Source organism: Giraffa tippelskirchi, chromosome 13 (genome assembly GCF_054371585.1).
Source record: "Giraffa tippelskirchi isolate mGirTip1 chromosome 13, T2T-mGirTip1v1.2.pri, whole genome shotgun sequence".
Classification (NCBI taxonomy): domain Eukaryota; kingdom Metazoa; phylum Chordata; class Mammalia; order Artiodactyla; family Giraffidae; genus Giraffa; species Giraffa tippelskirchi.
This window is the reverse complement of record NC_137287.1, coordinates 106,071,101-106,090,347: the sequence shown is the minus strand read 5'-3', so window position 1 is coordinate 106,090,347 and position 19,247 is coordinate 106,071,101. Positions and strand designations below refer to the sequence as shown.

At 47.5% G+C, this 19,247-nt stretch overlaps 2 protein-coding genes across 12 annotated transcripts in view; one reads left to right on the top strand and one right to left on the bottom strand.

Annotated features, from left to right (window-relative positions):
* The window catches only part of GSS (glutathione synthetase), a 28,109-nt gene extending 13,974 nt beyond the window's left edge, over nucleotides 1-14,135 (top strand). For 4 of the 8 annotated variants that reach the window (XM_081559905.1, XM_081559904.1, XM_081559906.1 and 1 more), the window contains exons 7-13: nucleotides 2,485-2,565; nucleotides 2,667-2,744; nucleotides 4,268-4,334; nucleotides 6,988-7,182; nucleotides 7,662-7,743; nucleotides 9,214-9,403; nucleotides 10,273-10,843. In XM_081559905.1, coding sequence (XP_081416031.1) covers nucleotides 2,485-2,565; nucleotides 2,667-2,744; nucleotides 4,268-4,334; nucleotides 6,988-7,182; nucleotides 7,662-7,743; nucleotides 9,214-9,403; nucleotides 10,273-10,396 — 817 coding nt within the window. In that variant the 3' untranslated portion in view covers nucleotides 10,397-10,843. Of the gene's footprint in view, nucleotides 1-2,484; nucleotides 2,566-2,666; nucleotides 2,745-4,267; nucleotides 4,335-6,987; nucleotides 7,183-7,661; nucleotides 7,744-9,213; nucleotides 9,404-10,272; nucleotides 10,844-13,653 lie in introns of those variants that run through there. The other 4 variants (XM_081559908.1, XM_081559907.1, XR_014073886.1 and 1 more) reach the window with 3 other exon arrangements.
* Nucleotides 11,451-19,247, bottom strand: part of ACSS2 (acyl-CoA synthetase short chain family member 2) — a 43,829-nt gene continuing 36,032 nt past the window's right edge. For 2 of the 4 annotated variants that reach the window (XM_081559899.1, XM_081559900.1), the window contains 10 exons: nucleotides 18,229-18,399; nucleotides 17,803-17,936; nucleotides 17,479-17,611; nucleotides 17,341-17,397; nucleotides 17,077-17,157; nucleotides 15,319-15,427; nucleotides 13,794-13,862; nucleotides 13,324-13,500; nucleotides 12,472-12,546; nucleotides 11,451-12,330 (listed from right to left, as the gene is read on the bottom strand). In XM_081559899.1, the coding sequence (XP_081416025.1) occupies nucleotides 12,203-12,330; nucleotides 12,472-12,546; nucleotides 13,324-13,500; nucleotides 13,794-13,862; nucleotides 15,319-15,427; nucleotides 17,077-17,157; nucleotides 17,341-17,397; nucleotides 17,479-17,611; nucleotides 17,803-17,936; nucleotides 18,229-18,399 (1,134 nt within the window). In that variant the 3' untranslated portion in view covers nucleotides 11,451-12,202. The remainder of the gene's footprint in view (nucleotides 12,331-12,471; nucleotides 12,547-13,323; nucleotides 13,501-13,793; nucleotides 13,863-15,318; nucleotides 15,428-17,076; nucleotides 17,158-17,340; nucleotides 17,398-17,478; nucleotides 17,612-17,802; nucleotides 17,937-18,228; nucleotides 18,400-19,247) is intronic. The other 2 variants (XM_081559901.1, XM_081559902.1) reach the window with 1 other exon arrangement.

The following is a 19,247-nucleotide window of genomic DNA, read 5'->3' as shown; positions in this document are numbered from 1 at the left end:
ACCTCAGACTCTGAGCATTTGGAAGTCATCAGACAAATGTTTTGTCGAGTGGAACTCTTAGCTAGGTTATATTTTAAGAGTGAAGCCAGGAGATGGGTCATCTAGGAAATAACTGATAAACAAATGCTGTGGGGGATTTCTCTATCCACACTGTGAATAATGTGGAGAGAAAAGACTTGTGTGCTCAGAATTAGGCACTGGTAATTAGGAGGTGTGGGGGGTCCCCAAGCCAAGAGTGGATTCCCTCATTTTGAGAGTCAAATAGGTACTTCTGCTGATCCAAATATGACCTTTGCTAAAGTCTGTTCTTTTCCTTGAACATCAGTTTCCTCACTTGTAAAGTGGAGGTAATAATAATAATACCTAAAAGGATAGTACTGAGAATTAAATGAAACCATAGATTTGAAAAATGCTTTAAAAACACTCATTGAGGGTCATTATGTAGTACTTTCAATAATAACAATAGTAATAATAACTACCATTTAAAGAGTTCTAGTTTTATTATACAGAAGAGGAAATCAAGAGTTCAGAGAAGTTGAAATGACTTACCCAAACTCTCACAGCTAGTAAGTTTAGAATTCATATTTATCTGCCTCTAAAGCCTGTGATCTCTCTGTTACGCTGTTCTTCTTCTAAGAGGAATGGTCCCATAGGATAGACTGAAAAACTGAGGTGCAAGCATTTGTAGAGCAGATGAATTTTTGTCAATTATCTCATACTTTTTAAAAAGAATTTTAAAAACGTAAGCCTGGAAAATGAATTGTGATTTCAATTTAGACATTTATTCAAACACTTTCAAAATACAGTGTCTGTGGTTAGAATGAGTAGGGATAAGAAGAGACGATTCTTAGTATAAAGGTTGGCAACTATGACCTATTTATCTCTCTTACCTATAAATGGGGAAATCAGGGCCAAGGAAAGAAACTGACTTACCCAAGGGTGTACCATAGGTCCCTGGCAGGACTGGGACTCAGGGTGCCCACTCCCAGTCAGAAAGCTCCTGCCACTTCACCTTCCTTAGCTGAGCACTATCCCAGTCCTGCTCCCGGCAGACTATCAGAACTAAAGGCAGGAAGAGGTAGAATGTGTTCCGAGTCTGAGTCCGATTATTTGCAGGGGGCAGGCTGACTTCATTAACCAGAGCATGCAGTTCCACTTTAACCTACAGCTTCCCTCCTCCGCCTCTTCTTGGAGGTGGGCCAGCCTGGGCCAAGTGCCACATTCCCACCCATGAGCAGAGCAGATCAGGCTACAAAGTTAAGAGCAAGGTCATTGGCCCTCAGGACTCTCTCCAGGCAAGATGGTTTCTGAAAGCACCTAGCTTGTCTCTCAGACACCCATCTCAAAGCCAAGACTCAGCTTAATATCAGGTCTGATGTCAAGAGATTTCAGGCTGACTAGGAGAGGGGTCATATAGCAGGACCTGTATTTTAGCTAAGTGGAGAAGAGTTAGGCAAAGTGTAACCCAAGAGGTTTAGCTGAGGGAGAAAGAAGCAGAGACAGACAGACAAGAGGCCAAGTACAGTAGGTCAGAAATCCACACTTAGAATCCTAAACTGAGTCTGCCCACTCTTCAAGAGTCTTAGCAAGAAGCCTTGGGCACAGAGCAGCATAGCAACAGCAAAAATGGAGTTTGGTACTGCTGAGCATTGGCCCTGAGAGAGTCTGGCTGGGGATTGGGCTTGTCTTTGACAACTGAAAATAGCTTGATTGGTAATCAGACAGACAATTCTTTGGCAATAGCATTTCCCTGAGTCCTTGAGCTCTTGTTCTTTTAAGAAACACGTGGATAAGCAGAAAGGAAGAGGCCAGGTAAGCCCCAGTGATCCTGTTAATACTGTGGGACCAAACATGGCCCCATGTGCGACATAGAAATGTTGGGAGGCCCCAGGAAATAAGGCCTTATTCATAATTTGCTCTTTAGAGTTTCTATAGGATTCTACTGAGCTATTCTAGTGTTTTATTCAAGAACCACACATTGTTTTATTATATGTTTCACAATCTAATAATAGGGTCATTAAGCCCCAAACCCCATTATTCTTTTACAAAATATTCTTCTGAAGTTCCATGGACAGAGGAGCCTGGTGGGCTATAGCCCATGGGGTCACAGAAGTTGGTTATGACTTAGCTACTAAACAACAACAACAACTCTCACCTCTTTACTCTTCCAGAAGATTTTAGAATCATTATGTTAAATTCCAAGAAAAAGTCCTCTTGGGTTTTTGAGATGGTTTTAAATCTAAATTTTTATTTGCACAGAAAATTGACATTATTACATCTGCCTACTGGAGAAGGAGCAAAGAGATCTCCATTTTTTCAAGTTTTCTACTTTCAGGAAATAATGTGTTGTAGCCTCAGGTATCTGTGCCTGAGGCAGCACTGAGGTGAGAGAATGTCTGTTCTTTCAGGGAAGCTGTGTTCTCATTCTCAGTGCTGAAGAGGGTGGGACGGGGTCACCTGGGGCCACATGTGTTCTTCCCCCAGTGCTCAGGTGCTGCTGATTGCTCAAGAGAAGGAAAGGAACATATTTGACCAGCGTGCCATAGAGAATGAGCTACTGGCCAGGTAAGTAAAGGAGGGGAGACCTGCATATATGGCCCCTGGGTTGCGGAGAGCCAGTCGGAACAGGGCAGCCACTCTCTCTGACCCTTGCCCATCTTTCTCAGGAATATCCATGTAATTCGACAAAGATTTGAAGATGTCTCTGAAAAGGGGTCTCTAGACCAAGACCGAAGACTGTTTATGTAAGTGTCCAAGGAGCATTCCCAAGGATCCGGTAGAGGGCTGATTTGGGAAACTCATCCTGCCGCCCTCTTCCCCTAAATGATCCTTTCTTCTGAGAGATGTGATGGCTTGCTTCCTTCTCTCTGAATTTTAGGGTGAACACTGAAAATATCCCACCATCCCAGGCAGTTTTGGAGAAGCTAAGTTCTGCTTCTAGAGGGCTGTATCAGAGCTATTGACATTCTGTATAGCCTTGGTTTTCATATGCCTGTGGGCTCCTCAAAGTTTTCTTGCCCTTCTTGGGTGGTCAAATCAGACTTGGGCAATTGGGTTGGGCAGTCAAGGAGGAAGAGGAGTAGCCAGCTCATTCTTTAATTGGTTCTGGAAGTTGCTTCTCTGAGGTCTCAGGCAAGACTTCAAGGGGCCTGGATTTGTGCTCCAAGCCAGGCCCCCTGCTTCCCTTTATGGGCCACCACCAGGTGACTTGACTTTATAGTTTTAATTTTTTTTAAAATTGACCTTTATTTTATTGTTAGATGAGCTGAGTCTTTTGTTGCTGCTCACAGGCTTTCTCTGGTTGCAGCAAGTGGGGGCTACTATTCAGGCTTCTCAATGCAGTGCCTTCTCTTATGATGGAGCATGGGCTCCACGGTGTGTGTGTAAGATCTTCCCGGACCAGGGATTGAAACCCTGTTCCCTGCATTGGCAGGCAGATTCTTAACGACTAGACCACACGAGTAGTCCACCAGGTGACTTTAGTGTTAATATCACATATTTAGACCTAGAAATTTGTGATTCTTAAAATTAAGAACCTCCTGGCATTTCACAATACCACTATTTTCTGTTCTTTTTTCTTCCTTTTTTTTTTTTGGCCATGCCATGCAGCTGGAATGATTTTAGTTCACTGACCAGGGATCGAACCCAGGCCCTTGTCAGTGAGAACACCGAGTCCTAGCCATAGGGCTGCCAGGGAATTCACACTTAACTATTTTCAAAATGTGCTTTTATCTTAACAAAACAAAGTCATTAATTTACTTTCCAGATATATCAAACAATATCAAATAAAGAAAAGGGGAAGAAGTTCCAAAAGACAGTCTGTGGCTTAACTAGATTCATATTTTGCATCTGCCCACTCTTACCCTGCTACCATTTAAAAAAACCTCAGCCTGGTTTCAGCTACTTTAACCAGTATAAATACAAGTGTGTTTTGGTAGCAATATGATTCTGCTGCTCAGTGATTTTGAGCCCGCCTTTTCAAAGTTTACCTAATTTGATTCTGGTCACCTTCTTTTTTTCCCTGCAGCCTTCCTAGAATGACTCTAGATCTGGAAATATTGGAGAGCATTTCCCCTTCCAGTTTTTAGTGGAAGCACTGATGGTGTGGGTGTTTACTTCATGCTTCCAATGAATCCCTGTTCAGGCTACCCCCATGGGCTGACTTTCAAAGAAGTCAAAGGCGTTTTGATGCATCCTGAAATAGACTGAACCACTGAACACATCAGTTTTAGTTTAACACAGCAGCTTTCTCCATCCTGTCTTCTAGGGACGGCCAGGAGATTGCTGTGGTTTACTTCCGGGATGGCTACATGCCAAATCACTACAGTCTACAGGTTGGTGCTTTCCATTAGACCACTCTTTGCCTCCTGGGACCCACCATTGTTCCTCACAGATTCAACACACGTATCATAACAACCTGGGTTTTTCCCTGAGCCCTGGCTTCAGTTCTTCCTCAGGGAACTTCCCATCCTCCCACAAGCTTTTTGCTACCTCTCACTCCCTAAACACACACATGGTCTGCTAGAATCTAAATCCTCAGGAATCCACAATACTTCAGCCATTCACCTTAGTTTCTAGGGTTATGCTGGTAAATGTGTAACCATAATCTCTCTGGGGAGGCATGCCCTTATTTATAGCATTTGCTGATTTCTATTATAACTACTCCCATCATGACCAATTTCAAAGCTACCCAACTTAATATCTCTGAACAGAATTGGGAAGAGATGGGCACAATCAGCTCTTACTAGGCAATGCAAACCAGTTCCACTGCACCAGTGACCAGTTCCTTCTTGCCAGCTCTTTCTTCTCTTTTATCTGCATCCAAAAGTTTTTATCTGCTGTTCATTCATACTAACGACACTAATGATATCACCTTAGCTCGCTCTCTTACCATGTAGTTTCAAAACTGCATTCCACATCTGCTGTTTCATTTAATCCTTATACCGTATAGGTGTATGATTATCCCCATTATATAGATGGAGAAACTAAGGTTTGAGAGATGCAGGGGCTTATCTAAGGTCCCACAGGGAGCTCCCAGGCTTTCTGACTCTCAGTCCAGTGTCATTCCTAGCATATCATTCTCTTCCTCCTGCCCCTGATCCACAGCATGGAGAAGCTAATAGGAAGCCCTGCTTTCAGTTGGGAGAAGGGAAAGGAGAAAATAAGTTAGAAAACACCATGAACAGTACTCTGCGGATCCTGAGCATTTGACTCCACCTTTGGGTGACCATGAGCAGGTTCCTGCGTCTTTCTGGGCTCAGTTTCTGTAAACTGAGGGGACTATACTAGAAAACTGGAGGAGGTCCTTCCAGATCTGTAATTCTTTGATTGTAAGCTCCTCTCTAAGGCCCAGCCTGTACAGGGAGCAGCTCCACAGAGGTGGCAGCTCTATAGAAGGTCCTTTCCTCTAGAAAGTGGTTAGTGATAGGAACTTGCTGACTAGAGAAGAGAGAAACTGTCTATTGGGAAAAATGGATCCAGGTTCTAGGACAAGGGGCTTGAGGGAAAGGGCCAAAGAAAATTTTATATAGAGTTAACAGGAAGGAAATCAATGCATAAGGAGAACATTTTTAGGGAACTGAGAAACTCAGACCAGGTTTAGACATGGAGACAAATCCACTAGGCTTAGTGACTTGCTAGGAGACGGTGAGCAAGCCCCCTGCTCATCTCTTAGTTTTGCTTTCCCTACTTACAACAATGGGGTACTTTCCTGGGTTTATCTCCGACATGCAGAGTACCTTTAGCTTTACCCAGAACACTAGCTTAGTTGTTAGGTGTCTGAGGTTATTGGTGAAGACCAGGCAGAGGTGCTGCAGCTGAATATCAGAGGAAGGACATCATGTGTGGGGGTGAGAGTGGGATGGGGTGGTGATGTTGCTCCTTGGCTTTGGCCCTGATCCTGCTGTGGGCAGTTTGTTGTGGTCTGGAGTCAAGGACAGACTGTCCCTCTGGTGCCCTAGAAGAGGGGCTAGAGTGTGGGGATGGGGCATGACCCTCTGCCGTTTCCCTGCCTCTCACACCCTGAACTCTTGGTCCACCAGACTGTTCATCCTGCGATTATTCACCTGCAGACCTTTGCTCATATTACTTTGTTAACCTGAGTACCTCTTCCCTGTTGAGTCTCACCGGTCACTCTCCCTGTTCTCTCATATTTCCCCTTATTAAACAACCATATATTTACTGAGCACCTGCAAAGCTTCAGGCATTGTGTTAAACACTGGGGATACAACAGGAAATGAGAGAGAGAAAAGAGTCCAGTTCTTGTGGAGCTCACAGTGTGCTCAGAGGGATGGTCATCAGAAAGTAAACAAAAGTAGAAGAAGTTTTTTTTTTTTTTTCCTAGCTGGGGAAAACGACAGGGTGAAACAATAGAGAATTATGGAGAAATCACATTAAATAGGGTGGTTTGAGAAGGTGACTTTGAGCCAAGACTTAAGGATGAAAAGGATCCAGCCATCCATTAGAAAAGCCAAAATGACAAGAATCCCAGGCAGAGGGAAATGCAGCAAATGCAGGCCCTGAGGTGGACATGACATTTGTGTCTGAGAACTGACAGACCTGTGTGGCTGGAAGGTGGGAGTGGAGTGAAGGGATGGCCTGGAATGAAGTTGAAAAGGAGACAAGGAGTAGATCCTTACAGGATTCCCTTATAGGAGAAGAACAGCAGTTTGTATTTTATTTGTAGTACAATAGGAAGCTGAGCTCATAAACAAGTGTCTCCTCCCCTTTCAAACCTCCTCATCCACTGTTCACCCTTTCACCTTTTGTCATTTCCCCTTTTAGTTACAGTCAAGTGTCATCATGCTAGGCTGTGAGCTCCCCAAGGGCAAGAATCCTGCGTGTTAGGAGTAGGGCACACCTGCCTCACAAGTGTGTTACAAAGGCCCTGGGAGGTGATGCATGTGAGGATACTTGGCATCTGATGCATGCTCATTAAAGGTCAGCCAAAGCCAAAGTAGAATTCCATTTGGTTTCTTCACTCCGCAGAACTGGGAAGCACGCCTGCTCCTGGAGAGGTCATGTGCTGTCAAGTGCCCAGACATTGCCACCCAGCTGGCCGGGACCAAGAAGGTGCAGCAGGAGCTGAGCAGAGTGGGCGTGCTGGAGTCCTTGCTCTCCGGGAAGCCTGAGGCTGTGGCCCGCCTCCGTGCCACCTTTGCTGGCCTCTACTCGCTAGACCTGGTGCGTGGACAGCCCACTTCTCCCAGCTCAGGCCTCCTCAGTATTGGGGACACAGAGCCCAATGTGTTGGGGAGGCTGGAGCTGGCACTGGGCTGGACTTGAGTCAGTGATGCTCTGAGGTCCCCTGGAGCCCTGGGAAGTGGGGCTGGAATCCATTGTAAGCTCCCTCAGCAAAGGTGGAAATGGGGATGCTAACTAGGAAATGGGGCTGAGGTAGACAGCAAGAACTGAGGAGTATCTGTACCTGCTTTTCAGGCCTCGGGCTACTCCTGAACTGTTGCCAGAGAAGGCTGGTACTCCCTGCTACAGAGGGGTTCACTGGGGTTGTCTTGTCCAGATAGTAGCATCCAGCCTAAGGGGCTTTATGGCCCTTCCTCTTCCTGCTCTTCCTCTGATGCTACTCTGCACAACCAGCAGGACCTTGGCTCCATGCTCTTTGGCCTAAGACTGCTAGTGACTGCTCGCTTGCCTCCTACCAGGGTGAAGAAGGGGACCAGGCTATCACCAAGGCCATTGCTGCCCCTAGCTGCTTTGTGCTAAAGCCTCAGAGAGAGGGTGGAGGTAGGTGGTGGTGCCCGCTTCACAGGGCTGCTCAGTGAAGAAGGTTGCAGGAGGTCACCAGTGCTGACCTGCACTTGCTGTGGGCACAGTTCCAGGCTCCAGGGGATATGAGGGGAACTGACACAGGTTCCCCATCTTGGACAGTGTCCCAGGAGACCCTGTGACCAAGTGCTGTGGAGCACAAGGGAATGTGTGAGGCAAACGTGATGACCTCTGTCTACCTTATGGAAATGCCCAAGCACCACGGAATGTGATTAACCAGCATTGGAGGCTGTGGGCAAGTGTAGGCTGAGGTGCCTGTGGGGGCGCAGGAGGGGGCATATCAGGAGGTTGGATACCTTCCTGCCTGGTTTGAACTCCTTGAGGGCAGGGGTCATACCTGGCTCATGGATCCAGAGATGATTTTTTTTTATCTTGGCCTTAAGGGTTGGGTAGGCATTTCACAGGTTGACAAGGGGGAAGAGCATTCCATACAGAAGGAGCAACCTCAGGCATAGGCTTCCACTGGTCCATGGAAGTGTGTTATGTTTGGAGGTTAACAAGTTAACTGCTGAGGCTGGAGTGCTGCGTGGGAGGTGGGAGAGGGAATGATTTGGTTTGGAAAAGATGGTTTGGGACCTGATTATAAAGGGTGTTGAATATATGTAGGAAATTGGGCTTTATCCTATGGGTGGTGGGAAGCCATTAGCAAGTTTAAAGGAGGGGAGGGACACATGATGGATCCATGTTTCAGACATGGTAGAGCACATCCTGGAATGCGGGGAGACGTTGGTGGCAGAGAGACCATAGAGGAGGCTGGTATAGTTGTCCAGAAGAGCAATGCAGAAGGCTAGGCCAGAGCTTGTGACAGTGTGGAGTACAGACTGAAGAGACATGTCCGAGTTAGTGTCAGGTAATGGAGAGGGAGGAGATCAGTGACTCGGGAATGCCTTTCACTTGATTGGGTGTAGAAGGGCCCAGGAGGAGCAGACCCAGGCAAAAGTAATGAGCTCTGTTCAGACGTGCTGAGTTGGATTTGGTAGCCCCTGGCATATCTGTGATGTTTAGAGCAGGGAGCTTTAGCTAAAGATTTGGGAGTTAACAAGTTATAGGCTATAGTTGAAGCCTTGGAAGAGATCTCCCTGAAAAAGAGTATGTACACGGAGGAGAGAACAAGGGTAGAGGAATGATTCCTTGGAAATCCAAACATTTAAGAGGGGCAGAAGCCAGTCAGGGAGGCTGAGAAGGAACAGCCACAGTCAGGTAAGAGGAGAACCAGGGCAGGATGGTATGGTGGGAGGTGTGTTCACTTTTGTAAGAATTCTCCTGTTAAGGTGACATTTTCCTCCTTGGAGAACAAGCCTGCCCTGGGTTGACTGAGTTGGTGTCAGGAACTGACGCTCTTGACCTGTCCACATGGCCCTAGAAGTGGGAGTACAGGGTAGAGAAGGTGGGCAGAGGGTCCAGGGTGACTAGTTAGTGAAATTGCAGGTAACAACCTATACGGGGAAGAGATGGTACAAGCCCTGGAGCGGCTGAAGGACAGTGAGGAGAGAGCCTCCTACATCCTCATGGAGAAGATCGAACCCGAACCTTTTAGGAATTGTCTACTACGACCCGGCAGCCCTGCCCGAGTGGTCCAGTGCATTTCAGAGCTGGGCATCTTCGGGGTCTATGTCAGGTGAGCCAAGCAACATGTTTCCTTATGTAGTAAATGAGGCCAAGGACCTAAGATCTGCCTACCTCACAAGGCTATCAAATGAAGTCCAGATGACAAGTGCTTTGCAACTATAAAGGAAATTCCAAGTGTTATCAAGATGGCTAACAAAATAACCCTGGACTAGGAGACCCCAGGGACGAAAAGTTTAGGTCCAGTCCCAGGACACCTGGGATGCTGCAGAAAGGTGGGATGGGCCAGCTAGAGGATAAACAGTGGCTTTGAAAAGCTGAGTGGCCCCTGGGCTTTGACTTGAGCACTAAAGAATCAGGAAGAAGACAACTGGGGAATTTGTAAGGAACAGTTTCTGGTCCCTCATTATCACTTCCTGCAAAATACTCACTCCAAGATCAGAGCAAGGAAGGAATACCAGATCCTACCATGCTCCCCACCAGAGCCTGCCCTCTCTATAATCTTCCCCTCCAACCATTCCACTTACAGCATCTCTGCCTGCCAATTCCTCCCCACCCCCTACCGCCATCTTGAGAGAGAGGTAGAGAAGGAAATATAGAGCTACAGAAGATGAAATGTGAGCCTGGCATCATGCTAAATGCTTTTCTGGTTTTCTTTAATCCTTGTCACCATCTTACAAAGTGAGAGGTATTATCCCTGTTTTAAATTGAGGAAATTGATATTTAGGAAGGCTGAGTAACTTGCTTCAGCTAATAGTATCCACGCTAGCATGCAAACCCAAATCTGATTCAGAAATCCTAGCACTTTCTCAGGTGTAGTCAGTCACCCATGTACTGCTCAGCTGGGACCAAGGAAGGTCTTGGGTTTGAGGGCTGAGTCCCGGTGATGGAGTTGTGTGTCTCCTGCCCCCATTTCTATAGGGAGGGAAAGACACTTGTAATGAACAAGCACGTGGGACATCTGCTTCGAACCAAAGCCATTGAGCATGCAGACGGTGGTGTGGCAGCTGGAGTGGCAGTCCTGGACAACCCATACCCTGTGTGAGGGCACAGCCAGGCCTGCCCGGACTTCACTCAAAAGACCTTCCATCCTTTGTACTGATCATTCCTCACCTGCCCTCCTGAGGGGCTGCCCTCCCCTTACCTTGGGAAGGCTGGTCTCTTCTAGAGACCCTGGAGGGTCTTCATGGAAGGGCAAATGCTGGGTACCTTCCCCCACCCCCGCCCCCAGCTTTCACTTCTGAGAACCAGAAAAGCTGTGTTTCCCTTAGGTGCAATCTAGAGGCCCCTAAATCCTCAGGGTGTGGATACAGCTGAAAGAAAGCTGATTTGAGGTCAGGGGCCATAACCTTGCCACCCTCCTGTTAGCCCCTTGTCAACCTTTCCAGCAGGTTCTGGACTTGGGCTAGGATTGAGGGGTAGGAGGAAAAGGGTAGGAGCACAGCCTTTCCCCACCTCTGCCTTAAATAAAACTACTTTGCTGATTCTGTAATTCCTTTGTACATTTAGGGGAGGGAGAAGCTATAATCCTAGTCAGCCCATTTCAGATAGATTGGAGCAGGGGAAGGAACTCGGCTATAATCAGTCTGCCTAGCTCCAGATCCTATGGACAGGATCCTGAAATTTCAGCCTTAGTCACTCACTCATGCTCCCACAGGATCACGGGGAAGAGAGATGGTCTCCAGCAGGGAAAGCAACCATGATCGAGCATTACAGTTATAATGTGGCTTTAGTTGCTTTCCTGCTTAGCTCAGGAGCTTGTCAAAGGGCCTGGAACCCCTGATGAAAATGAAGTGTTAGTCGCTTAGTCGTGTCTGACTCTTTGTGACCCCATGGACTGTCAGGCTTCTCTGTCCATGGGATTCTCCAGGCAAAAATACTGGAGTGAGTTGCCATTCCCTTCTCCAGAGGATCTTCCCAACCCAGGGATCGAACCTGGGTCTCCAGCATTGCCCTACATAGCGCTGCCTAGACCCAAAATTCTGGAAGGAATATTGGGGTATTCCTGAGGAAAATCACTCCCCTTCCCATCCCCCACACAAATCAGAGCAGCCAGTAATTATACACCATGTAAGACACTGAGAAAGCCAGTCACCACCTTCATGAAGTCACAGACTTTATTCCTACAACCACAGGGCCTGAGTACAACTGGGGTAGGAAAAGAGCTTCATCTGAGAATGTCTCTCATGGACAAGATTGTTCAGGGGAAGCTGGGGACAGAGGACAAGAAAAGCGAGCTCCTGTGGTCCTGGGAGCATAACACATGTACTCCTTCGAAGACACAAATGCTCTGAAAGCCCTCTGGAAACTGAGCCTGCCTGCAGAGCCCCTGGAACAAATGGCAGACAGGCACTGCCATCTGGTACAAAAGGGAATTCAGACCCACAAGAGAAGCAACAAAGTGTTTTAAAAAATAATCATTGTTTCAGGACTCACAAACAGGCATTTCTCAGGGCAAGTGCAAGCCCAAGATAAGTACTGGTACTTCCTGAGAGAGATGACATAGGATTAGAGTTGCTTCCTTGTTTCAGTCCATGCCCTCATTTGCCCACTGAACACTTAACTTGGGTTTGGGACATGACCTTCAGGTCCCTTCAGGGCTCCAAGGGCTCTTTGCAGTCTAGGGGCACAGCAGCCTGAGGCTGACCTGGGCCCTCTCACATCTGCCTGGTGGTCGCAGGAAGTTGCCTCCACCCAGAGGCAAAGATGGTCCTCGGCCCCAGACAGCTGGACAAAGGAAGTGCTGTGGGTCAACACTGGCCCTCAGCACTCCTGGATGGGGGCAGGGAGGATGGGCAAAACTTTGGAAAGCCAAGCAGGGGATAATCCTGGGTTCCGAGCAGGGTCTTGTTCACTGGATGGTCAAGCAGCGGTGGTTGAAGAGCTGGGTGATGATGGATGAGTCAACTACAGTGGACATGTCCCCCAGGTCATGGTCATTCTGAGCGATCTTCCGAAGCACCCGCCTCATGATTTTCCCTGGGGGTCCACACACTTCTGGTTACCTGGTGACAACACACTGACCCACTCTAGCCCTGCCAAAAGCTTCCATCCACGCATACTTGCCACCAGTGGGCCTTGGCCCATCCAATCCCAATCTCTAGAGGCCTCTGAACATACCTGAGCGAGTTTTAGGCAATCCAGGTGCATTCTGGATGTAATCCGGTGTGGCAATGGGGCCAATCTTTTCTCTAACTGTAACCAACAAATCATTACGCATTTTTCTAGTACCCTTAGCCAGGCTGCCCAAAACCAAGGCAGAGATGGCTTTGTTCCCAACCTAATCATTCTCAGGCTCACTTTTTGTCTTTCTCTCTTTTTTAACACATTGTCTCTCTACTCTCTCATTGTATATTAATTCACCTTCATGGAACTCAAGTTCTAGAATTGGCCTGCTAGAGTTGAAATTCACTTTACTTGCAGAGTGGCCTCAAACAAGGGATTTATTCCTAAATTCTCTGAGCCTCAACTTCTTCATCTTTAGAATGAGAGTAACAATAGGATCTATTTCATGGAGGTGTGTGCACTCAGTTGTTCAGTTGTGTCCGGCTCTCTGTAGCCCACCAGGCTCCTCTGTTCATGGAGTTTTCCAGGCAAGAATACTAGAGTGGGTTGCCATTTCCTACTCCAGGGGATCTTCCCCACCCAGGGATCGAACCCATGTCTTCTGCATCTCCTGCATTGGCAGGCAGATTCTTTACCACTGTGCCTCCTGGGAAGCCTCATGGAGGTGACTAGAGATTAAACGTATTAATGCATTTAAAACGCTTAGTTCAGTGGCACAGAGAAAGAATTCTACAAACATCAATCATTATTAACATGGTGGGGACTGAGTGGGAAGAGGGCAGTCAGCCCCTGGGGTCTATTTGTGGTTTGAGAAACTAGCTCACTACAGCCCTTCCCCAACAACTTGCTGTGGTGACTGGGCCATCAGGACAGACCTGGAAATCCCTGCCCAGGGAAGCTCCTTACTCTGCTTCTTGAGCTCCTCAGTGAGGGCTGGGCTGAAGATGTGGCCATCACACAAGGTGACAAAACAGTAGAGGCATTCGCCCTTCACAGGATGAGGGTGGCCAACCACGGCTGCCTCTGCAACAGCCTTGTGTTCCACAAGTGCTGACTCCACCTCTGCCGTGCTCAGCAGGTGTCCTTGTCAAAGGAAAGGAAGTTACCATGAGAGAGATCCCAGCCCCTGTTCCATCTGTCCCAGTAAGGCAGTCCCGGTCTGGTCAAATGGGGACAGCCCTTCATTCATTTCTCCTGGGACATCGTTGCCCCACCATCCTGGTTCCCCTCCTCCAGGTACTCTTCAGCGTTTATTACTCTTCAGCCCAGAACTGAACGCTGCACTCCAGGTGTGGTCTTGCTCTCTTAGAAGGCTTTGGCTGGGAGTTGCTGGCGAGCAGGGTTAATGAGAAGGGCAGATGGCCCCTGGCCCTCACCAGATACGTTCAGCATGTCGTCGATCCTGCCGGTGATCCAGTAATAGCCATCCTCATCCCGCCGGCAGCCTGAGAGGAGAAAATAAATACGCCACAGTAGGATACCACAGCGATCTGCGTCACCAAATTGCTGGACCCGAGGCAACAGCCACCTAACAAGTCTTCCTGCTGTGCTAGCCAGGCTCCAAGACGGTCACACCAACCTCCGTCTCCTGGAATTCGTACCCCCTGTGTAGTCCTTTATCTCATTGTACTAGAGTTTGTCTCGTGAGCAATCGAATTTGGCAGAAATGATAGGATGTCATTTCTGAGATGAGATTATAGAAGACACTGCAGCTTCTATCTTGGTTGCATTCTCTCTGATTATTTGCTCTGGGGGAAGCCAGCTGCCATGTCATGAGTAGCCCTATGGAGAGGTCCATGTGGCAAGGAACTGAAGGTTCCTGCCAACAGCCACATAAGTGAGCTTACAAGTGGGTTCTCCGGGCTCAGTCAGACCTTTAGATGACTGCAGCCCCAACCACAGGTTGACTGCAACCCATAAGAAACTCTGAATGAGAACCACCAGCAAAGCCACTCACAGAATCCTGATCCTCAGAAACTATGAGATAATATTTGCTGTCGCTTTTAGCTGCCAGGTTTGGAGTTAATTTGTTCCATGGCAATAGATAACTAATATACTGACCTCAAGTCTATTCTCCATAAAACAAGCAAAGTTATTTTCTAAATAATAAATGAATTCTAATCACTTCTCTGCTTAAAAAGCCTGATGGTCTCCCACCATACACTGGATCAAGTCCAAATTCCTCACCATGGCTCACAAGGCCCTGTATTATCTCCCTCTCCAACTTGATACAACATTCTTGCTGTTGCTCACCACATTCCAGCTACACAAGCTTCAGTCTGTTCCTCAGACATTCCATGCTTATGTCTCTCTGGTACAGAACATTTATTTTTACTCCAGATAGTCCCATACCTGGCTTCTTCTTTAGGTCTCTGGTCAAATACCACTTCAAAGAAACTTCTCACCATCCCATGTATGGTGGCCGTCCCTGCAGTATTTATTTGCTGAATTTATTGCCTGTCTCTCCTCACTAGAATGTAAACCCCATGAGAGCAGAGACCTTGCCCACCTTATTCATGGTAACATCTCCTGTGCTTAGATAAGTAGTAAGTGCTCAATAAATATTTATGGAAGAATGGATTGGTGGATGGACACATGGGCAAACATAGGCTCCAGACATGGGGACGCACATGACATGGTAATACCTACTGCCATGTGTGGCCTCTCTTTCAGCCCAGCAGTGATGGAAAGAAGAACATTTTCCCTCATACATCAAATCTCAGCACCGTGCTGCGCTCCTTCCTGCAACACTCATTCCTGTTCTTATGGTCTTCTCTGTATCTCTGACTGGATATTACACATTGATACATAAGACACACCCCTAACCAACTCTTCTTGAAAATGAAAGGGGATGGTACATGACTTAGTGGGAGGTGTGGGAAGGGGATAGCCAAGGCTCACCATCTCCTGTCACGTAATACCCGGGGAACTTCTTAAAGTAGGTGGTCTCAAAGCGTTCGTGGTTCCCATAGACCGTGCGCATGATCCCTGGCCAGGGCTGCTTGAACACCTGGAGGATGAGGAAGTGGTAACCATCTGCTACACTGTCTCACAGGAAGACAGTTATGTCTTTGCCAAACCTTAGGAGAAATAGCCTGAATGCCATTCCCAAGAAGTAGAACAAAGTATAGGCTTTGGAGACAGACAGTCCAGGCTTGGAATCCTAACTCTGCCACTTACTGTGTGGCCTCAGGTAAGTAACTTTACCTCTCTGAGTTTCAGGATCCTTATCTGTAAATCAGAGAAAATAATTTCTACCTCCTAAAGTTATTTTGAGGATTAAATTAATAGTATGTGGAAGCTGCCTAGCACATGCTCTGTTAGTAATAAGCATTTAGTAAATTTGAGTCCCTTTTTTTAAAAAAAAATTATTTTTATTTATTTGGCTGCACTGGGTCTTAGTTGTGGCATGCAGGATGTAGCTCCCCAACTGGGGATTGAACTCAGCCCCCTGCGTTGGGAATGTGGAGTCTTAGCCACTGGACCACAAGGGAAGGACCTTGAGTCTCCTTTTAGGTAATCCCTCAGGGATGCAGGCACAATTTGATGCAAATGAAAGCAGTTACATAAAAATGTGGGACCCACACATAAGTAAATATAATTATTGCCCCAATCAGTAATGTCCTGTGGCAGCAGATTGGTGGGATGGACAGAACTCTATGCTAAGAGTCAGAGGACCTGGATTCAAGTCTTGCCCATGTTACTAACTTGCTCTTTTAAACTTGTGTTAGTCACTCAGTTGTGTCCGACTCTTTGGGACCCCAAGAACTGTAGTCTGACACGCTCCTCTGTCCATGGGATTCTCCAGGCAAGAATACTGGATTGGGTAGTCATTCCCTTCTCCAGAGGATCTTTCCCACCCAGGGATCGAACCCAGGTCTCCTGCATTGCAGGCAGATTCTTCACTGTCTGAGCCACCAGGGAAGCTTGCTATTAGTGAAAACAATGTGGGTTGGAGGGTGAGGGTGTTAATGATCTCCCTACAACTACTAAATGATCACAACAACAGCATATATTTATCAAGCACCAACTCTTAGGTTCTGTGTAAATAAACCCTTCACATGAATCATCTAATGAATCCAGTAACCATTGGAGACAAAGATACTGCTGCTATTGCTGTTTAGTTGCTAAGTCGTGTCCGACTCTTTTTTGCGATCCCAGGGACTACAGCCCTCCAGGCTTCTCTGTCTTTGGGATTTCCCAGGCAAGAGTACTGCAGTGAGTTGTCATTTCCTTCTCCAGACAAAGGTACTATTGTTAACTCTTTTACAAATGAGAATATTTATGTTCAGAGAGGTTAGGTAACTTATCTAAGGTCACAGAAGAGGCAGAGCCAGGTTTGAACCCAGGCAGGTTGACTCTGGAGCCTATATGATTTTCCACTATGTCTTTCAGACCCAAAAAGACACCATCAGGTATCTTTGAGCAGAGACCTTAAGAGCCTTGTGGGCCAAAAGGCCTAGAGGCAGGCAAAATATCCAGAAGGATTGCCCCACTAGGGTCTCTCTGCAGAGGATAAACCCTCAACCATGGAGCTTTAGCCAAAAGCAGCTACCAGGAAAGATTAGGTTCTGAACTCTAAAGGAAAGCACACTGTGCCCTTTTGTGGACCACCCTCCCCTCCCCCTCATGAACGACCCACAAGGGCCAGGATCTCACCAGGTAGCCTTCAGCTTCACCTTCCAACTCTTCCCCAGACTCATTCAGGATCGCAGGAGCTACCCCGAAGAATGGGAAAGTCTAGAAGCAAACAGGAGACAGGACCCACAGGGAGGAATGAGACAACTCTGACTCAACTCTCTACCTCTAGGGAGCCCCAAATTCCCCACATCTATCAGTCCAGCCACCCACCCTCTACCTAGGCTGAATCCCCCAAGACTCTCCCTGGCCTAGCCCAGGACCAGCCAGGGGAGCCTCACTCACAGCAGAACCAGGCTTCATGGGTGTGGCACCAGGGAGGGGGGTCAGCATATGGCCACCCTGTGGAAGTCAGAGATCAGGAGTTTGAGTCACTCTTCCCACTCTCTGCCTGAGGCCCAGCCTTCTGAACCCGTTACTCACTGTCTCTGTCTGCCAGAAGGTGTCCACAATGGGGCAGCGCTCCGCACCTACCACCCGGTGGTACCACAGCCAGGCCTCGGGGTTGATAGGTTCGCCCACAGTTCCTAGCACCTGTAAGGATGCCCGGCTGTGCCTTGGGCAGGAGAGTGGGGAGAAAGGGAGGCCCTGAGCACCACTAGGAACCAGGAAGATGTGCACAGGTTCTTCTGCCCCCTCCCCTATTCTAAGCCAGGGTGTTGGAATAATGGGATGGAAAGGACTGTGCAAAGGCCAGCATCAGCTCTGAGGGACGCTAAAGGGGCAGCAGCCAGAGAGGGGTCTCACTTGGTAACGGGCTCATCTCCAAACTTCATAAGCAGACGGATGGCTGTAGGTGCTGTGTAGAACTTGGTCACTTTGTACTTCTCCACGATATTCCATAGGCGGCTCACATCCGGGTATGTGGGAATCCCCTCAAACTGACCCCAATAATGGCTGGTCATTTTCAGTCCCTCCATTCCCCTACCATACCCTCATGCTCAGTATTTTTCCTTTTCTGACAAATCCCTGTCTTCACATCCTTACCAGACAAGCCAAGAGATTTTCCCACTCAGCATATACAACCCTCTGAGAACTCTTTCTCAAGGAAACAGGTCATCGTATAAGTCCCTCTGCCTCTAGGCAAGGTGGCTTTGGGAGGTCATCACCCAGGATCATCTTGTCCATCTCCTAAATAAGCCAGGTAGCCATGGGTCCCAGCACCCTTCTTACCAAAACACTGGTGGCACCATTGGCCAGTGGCCCATAGGTGACATAGGAATGGCCAGTGATCCAGCCAATGTCTGCAGTGCACCAGAACACATCCTCCGCATGAAAGTCAAACACATACTTGAAGGTTGTGGCCACATAGAGCATGTAGCCCCCAACTGTGTGTACCACGCCCTGTGGAGAGAATAGGGCCTCAAGTTGGGCTCACCCTCACTGACTACCAAATGTAGAGGAAAAGCCTCCTCAGAGATTCCGGCCCTGCCAGCCCTGCTTTCACAGCATCTATCTCTCTTCCATCCTCCTTTCTCCACGTTCCCATCTCACACACCACACATATTTATATGGTCAGCCCATCATCCACATCCACACCCTAAGATAGGATTTCTGAACCACCCACATTACTTTCACACACATGAACCCTTCTGGTACACTCACATCTAATAGTGTCTCTGTTGTGTGTTTGTGCACACACACTCAATTACACATTGACAGAATGAGAGTGGGGAAAAAAGATAATCTTCTTTGCTTGCTCCATTAATACCCCATCCCTAGGAAAGAGAGGCCCAAACTGTGTCTCTAAAGGTTCACTGAGGAATATTCCAAAGCATGTGGAGAGAATAATTTATGGATGCGGCAAGTGGAAGGTAGAGTGATATATCTTTTAAGTCAGAGTTCTAAGTGTTTCCAGTTCCCACACTGCTCTGGGAGGGACTAGATGTTACCAGTGTGGCATGTGAAAGGGATTGAACTCTAAGAGCTGTAGTCAAGAAGGCCAAGAGGGATCCCTGTGCCCACTCTTGGCCTTGACTTTACAGGCAGCTCTTCTTCAACCAAACCACATGGGTATGGGCGGGAAACACAGATGTCAGCCATATGCATTTATCCTTTCCTCCTTTTCTGGGCACCATGAGGCTCCCCACTTGAATTGTCTCACCCTGGGCTTCACCATCAGTGATTGAGGATTTATGTCAATTTGATTTAGAAAAGGTAATGTGACATTTCTGAAAATCAGAGTTGTAAAT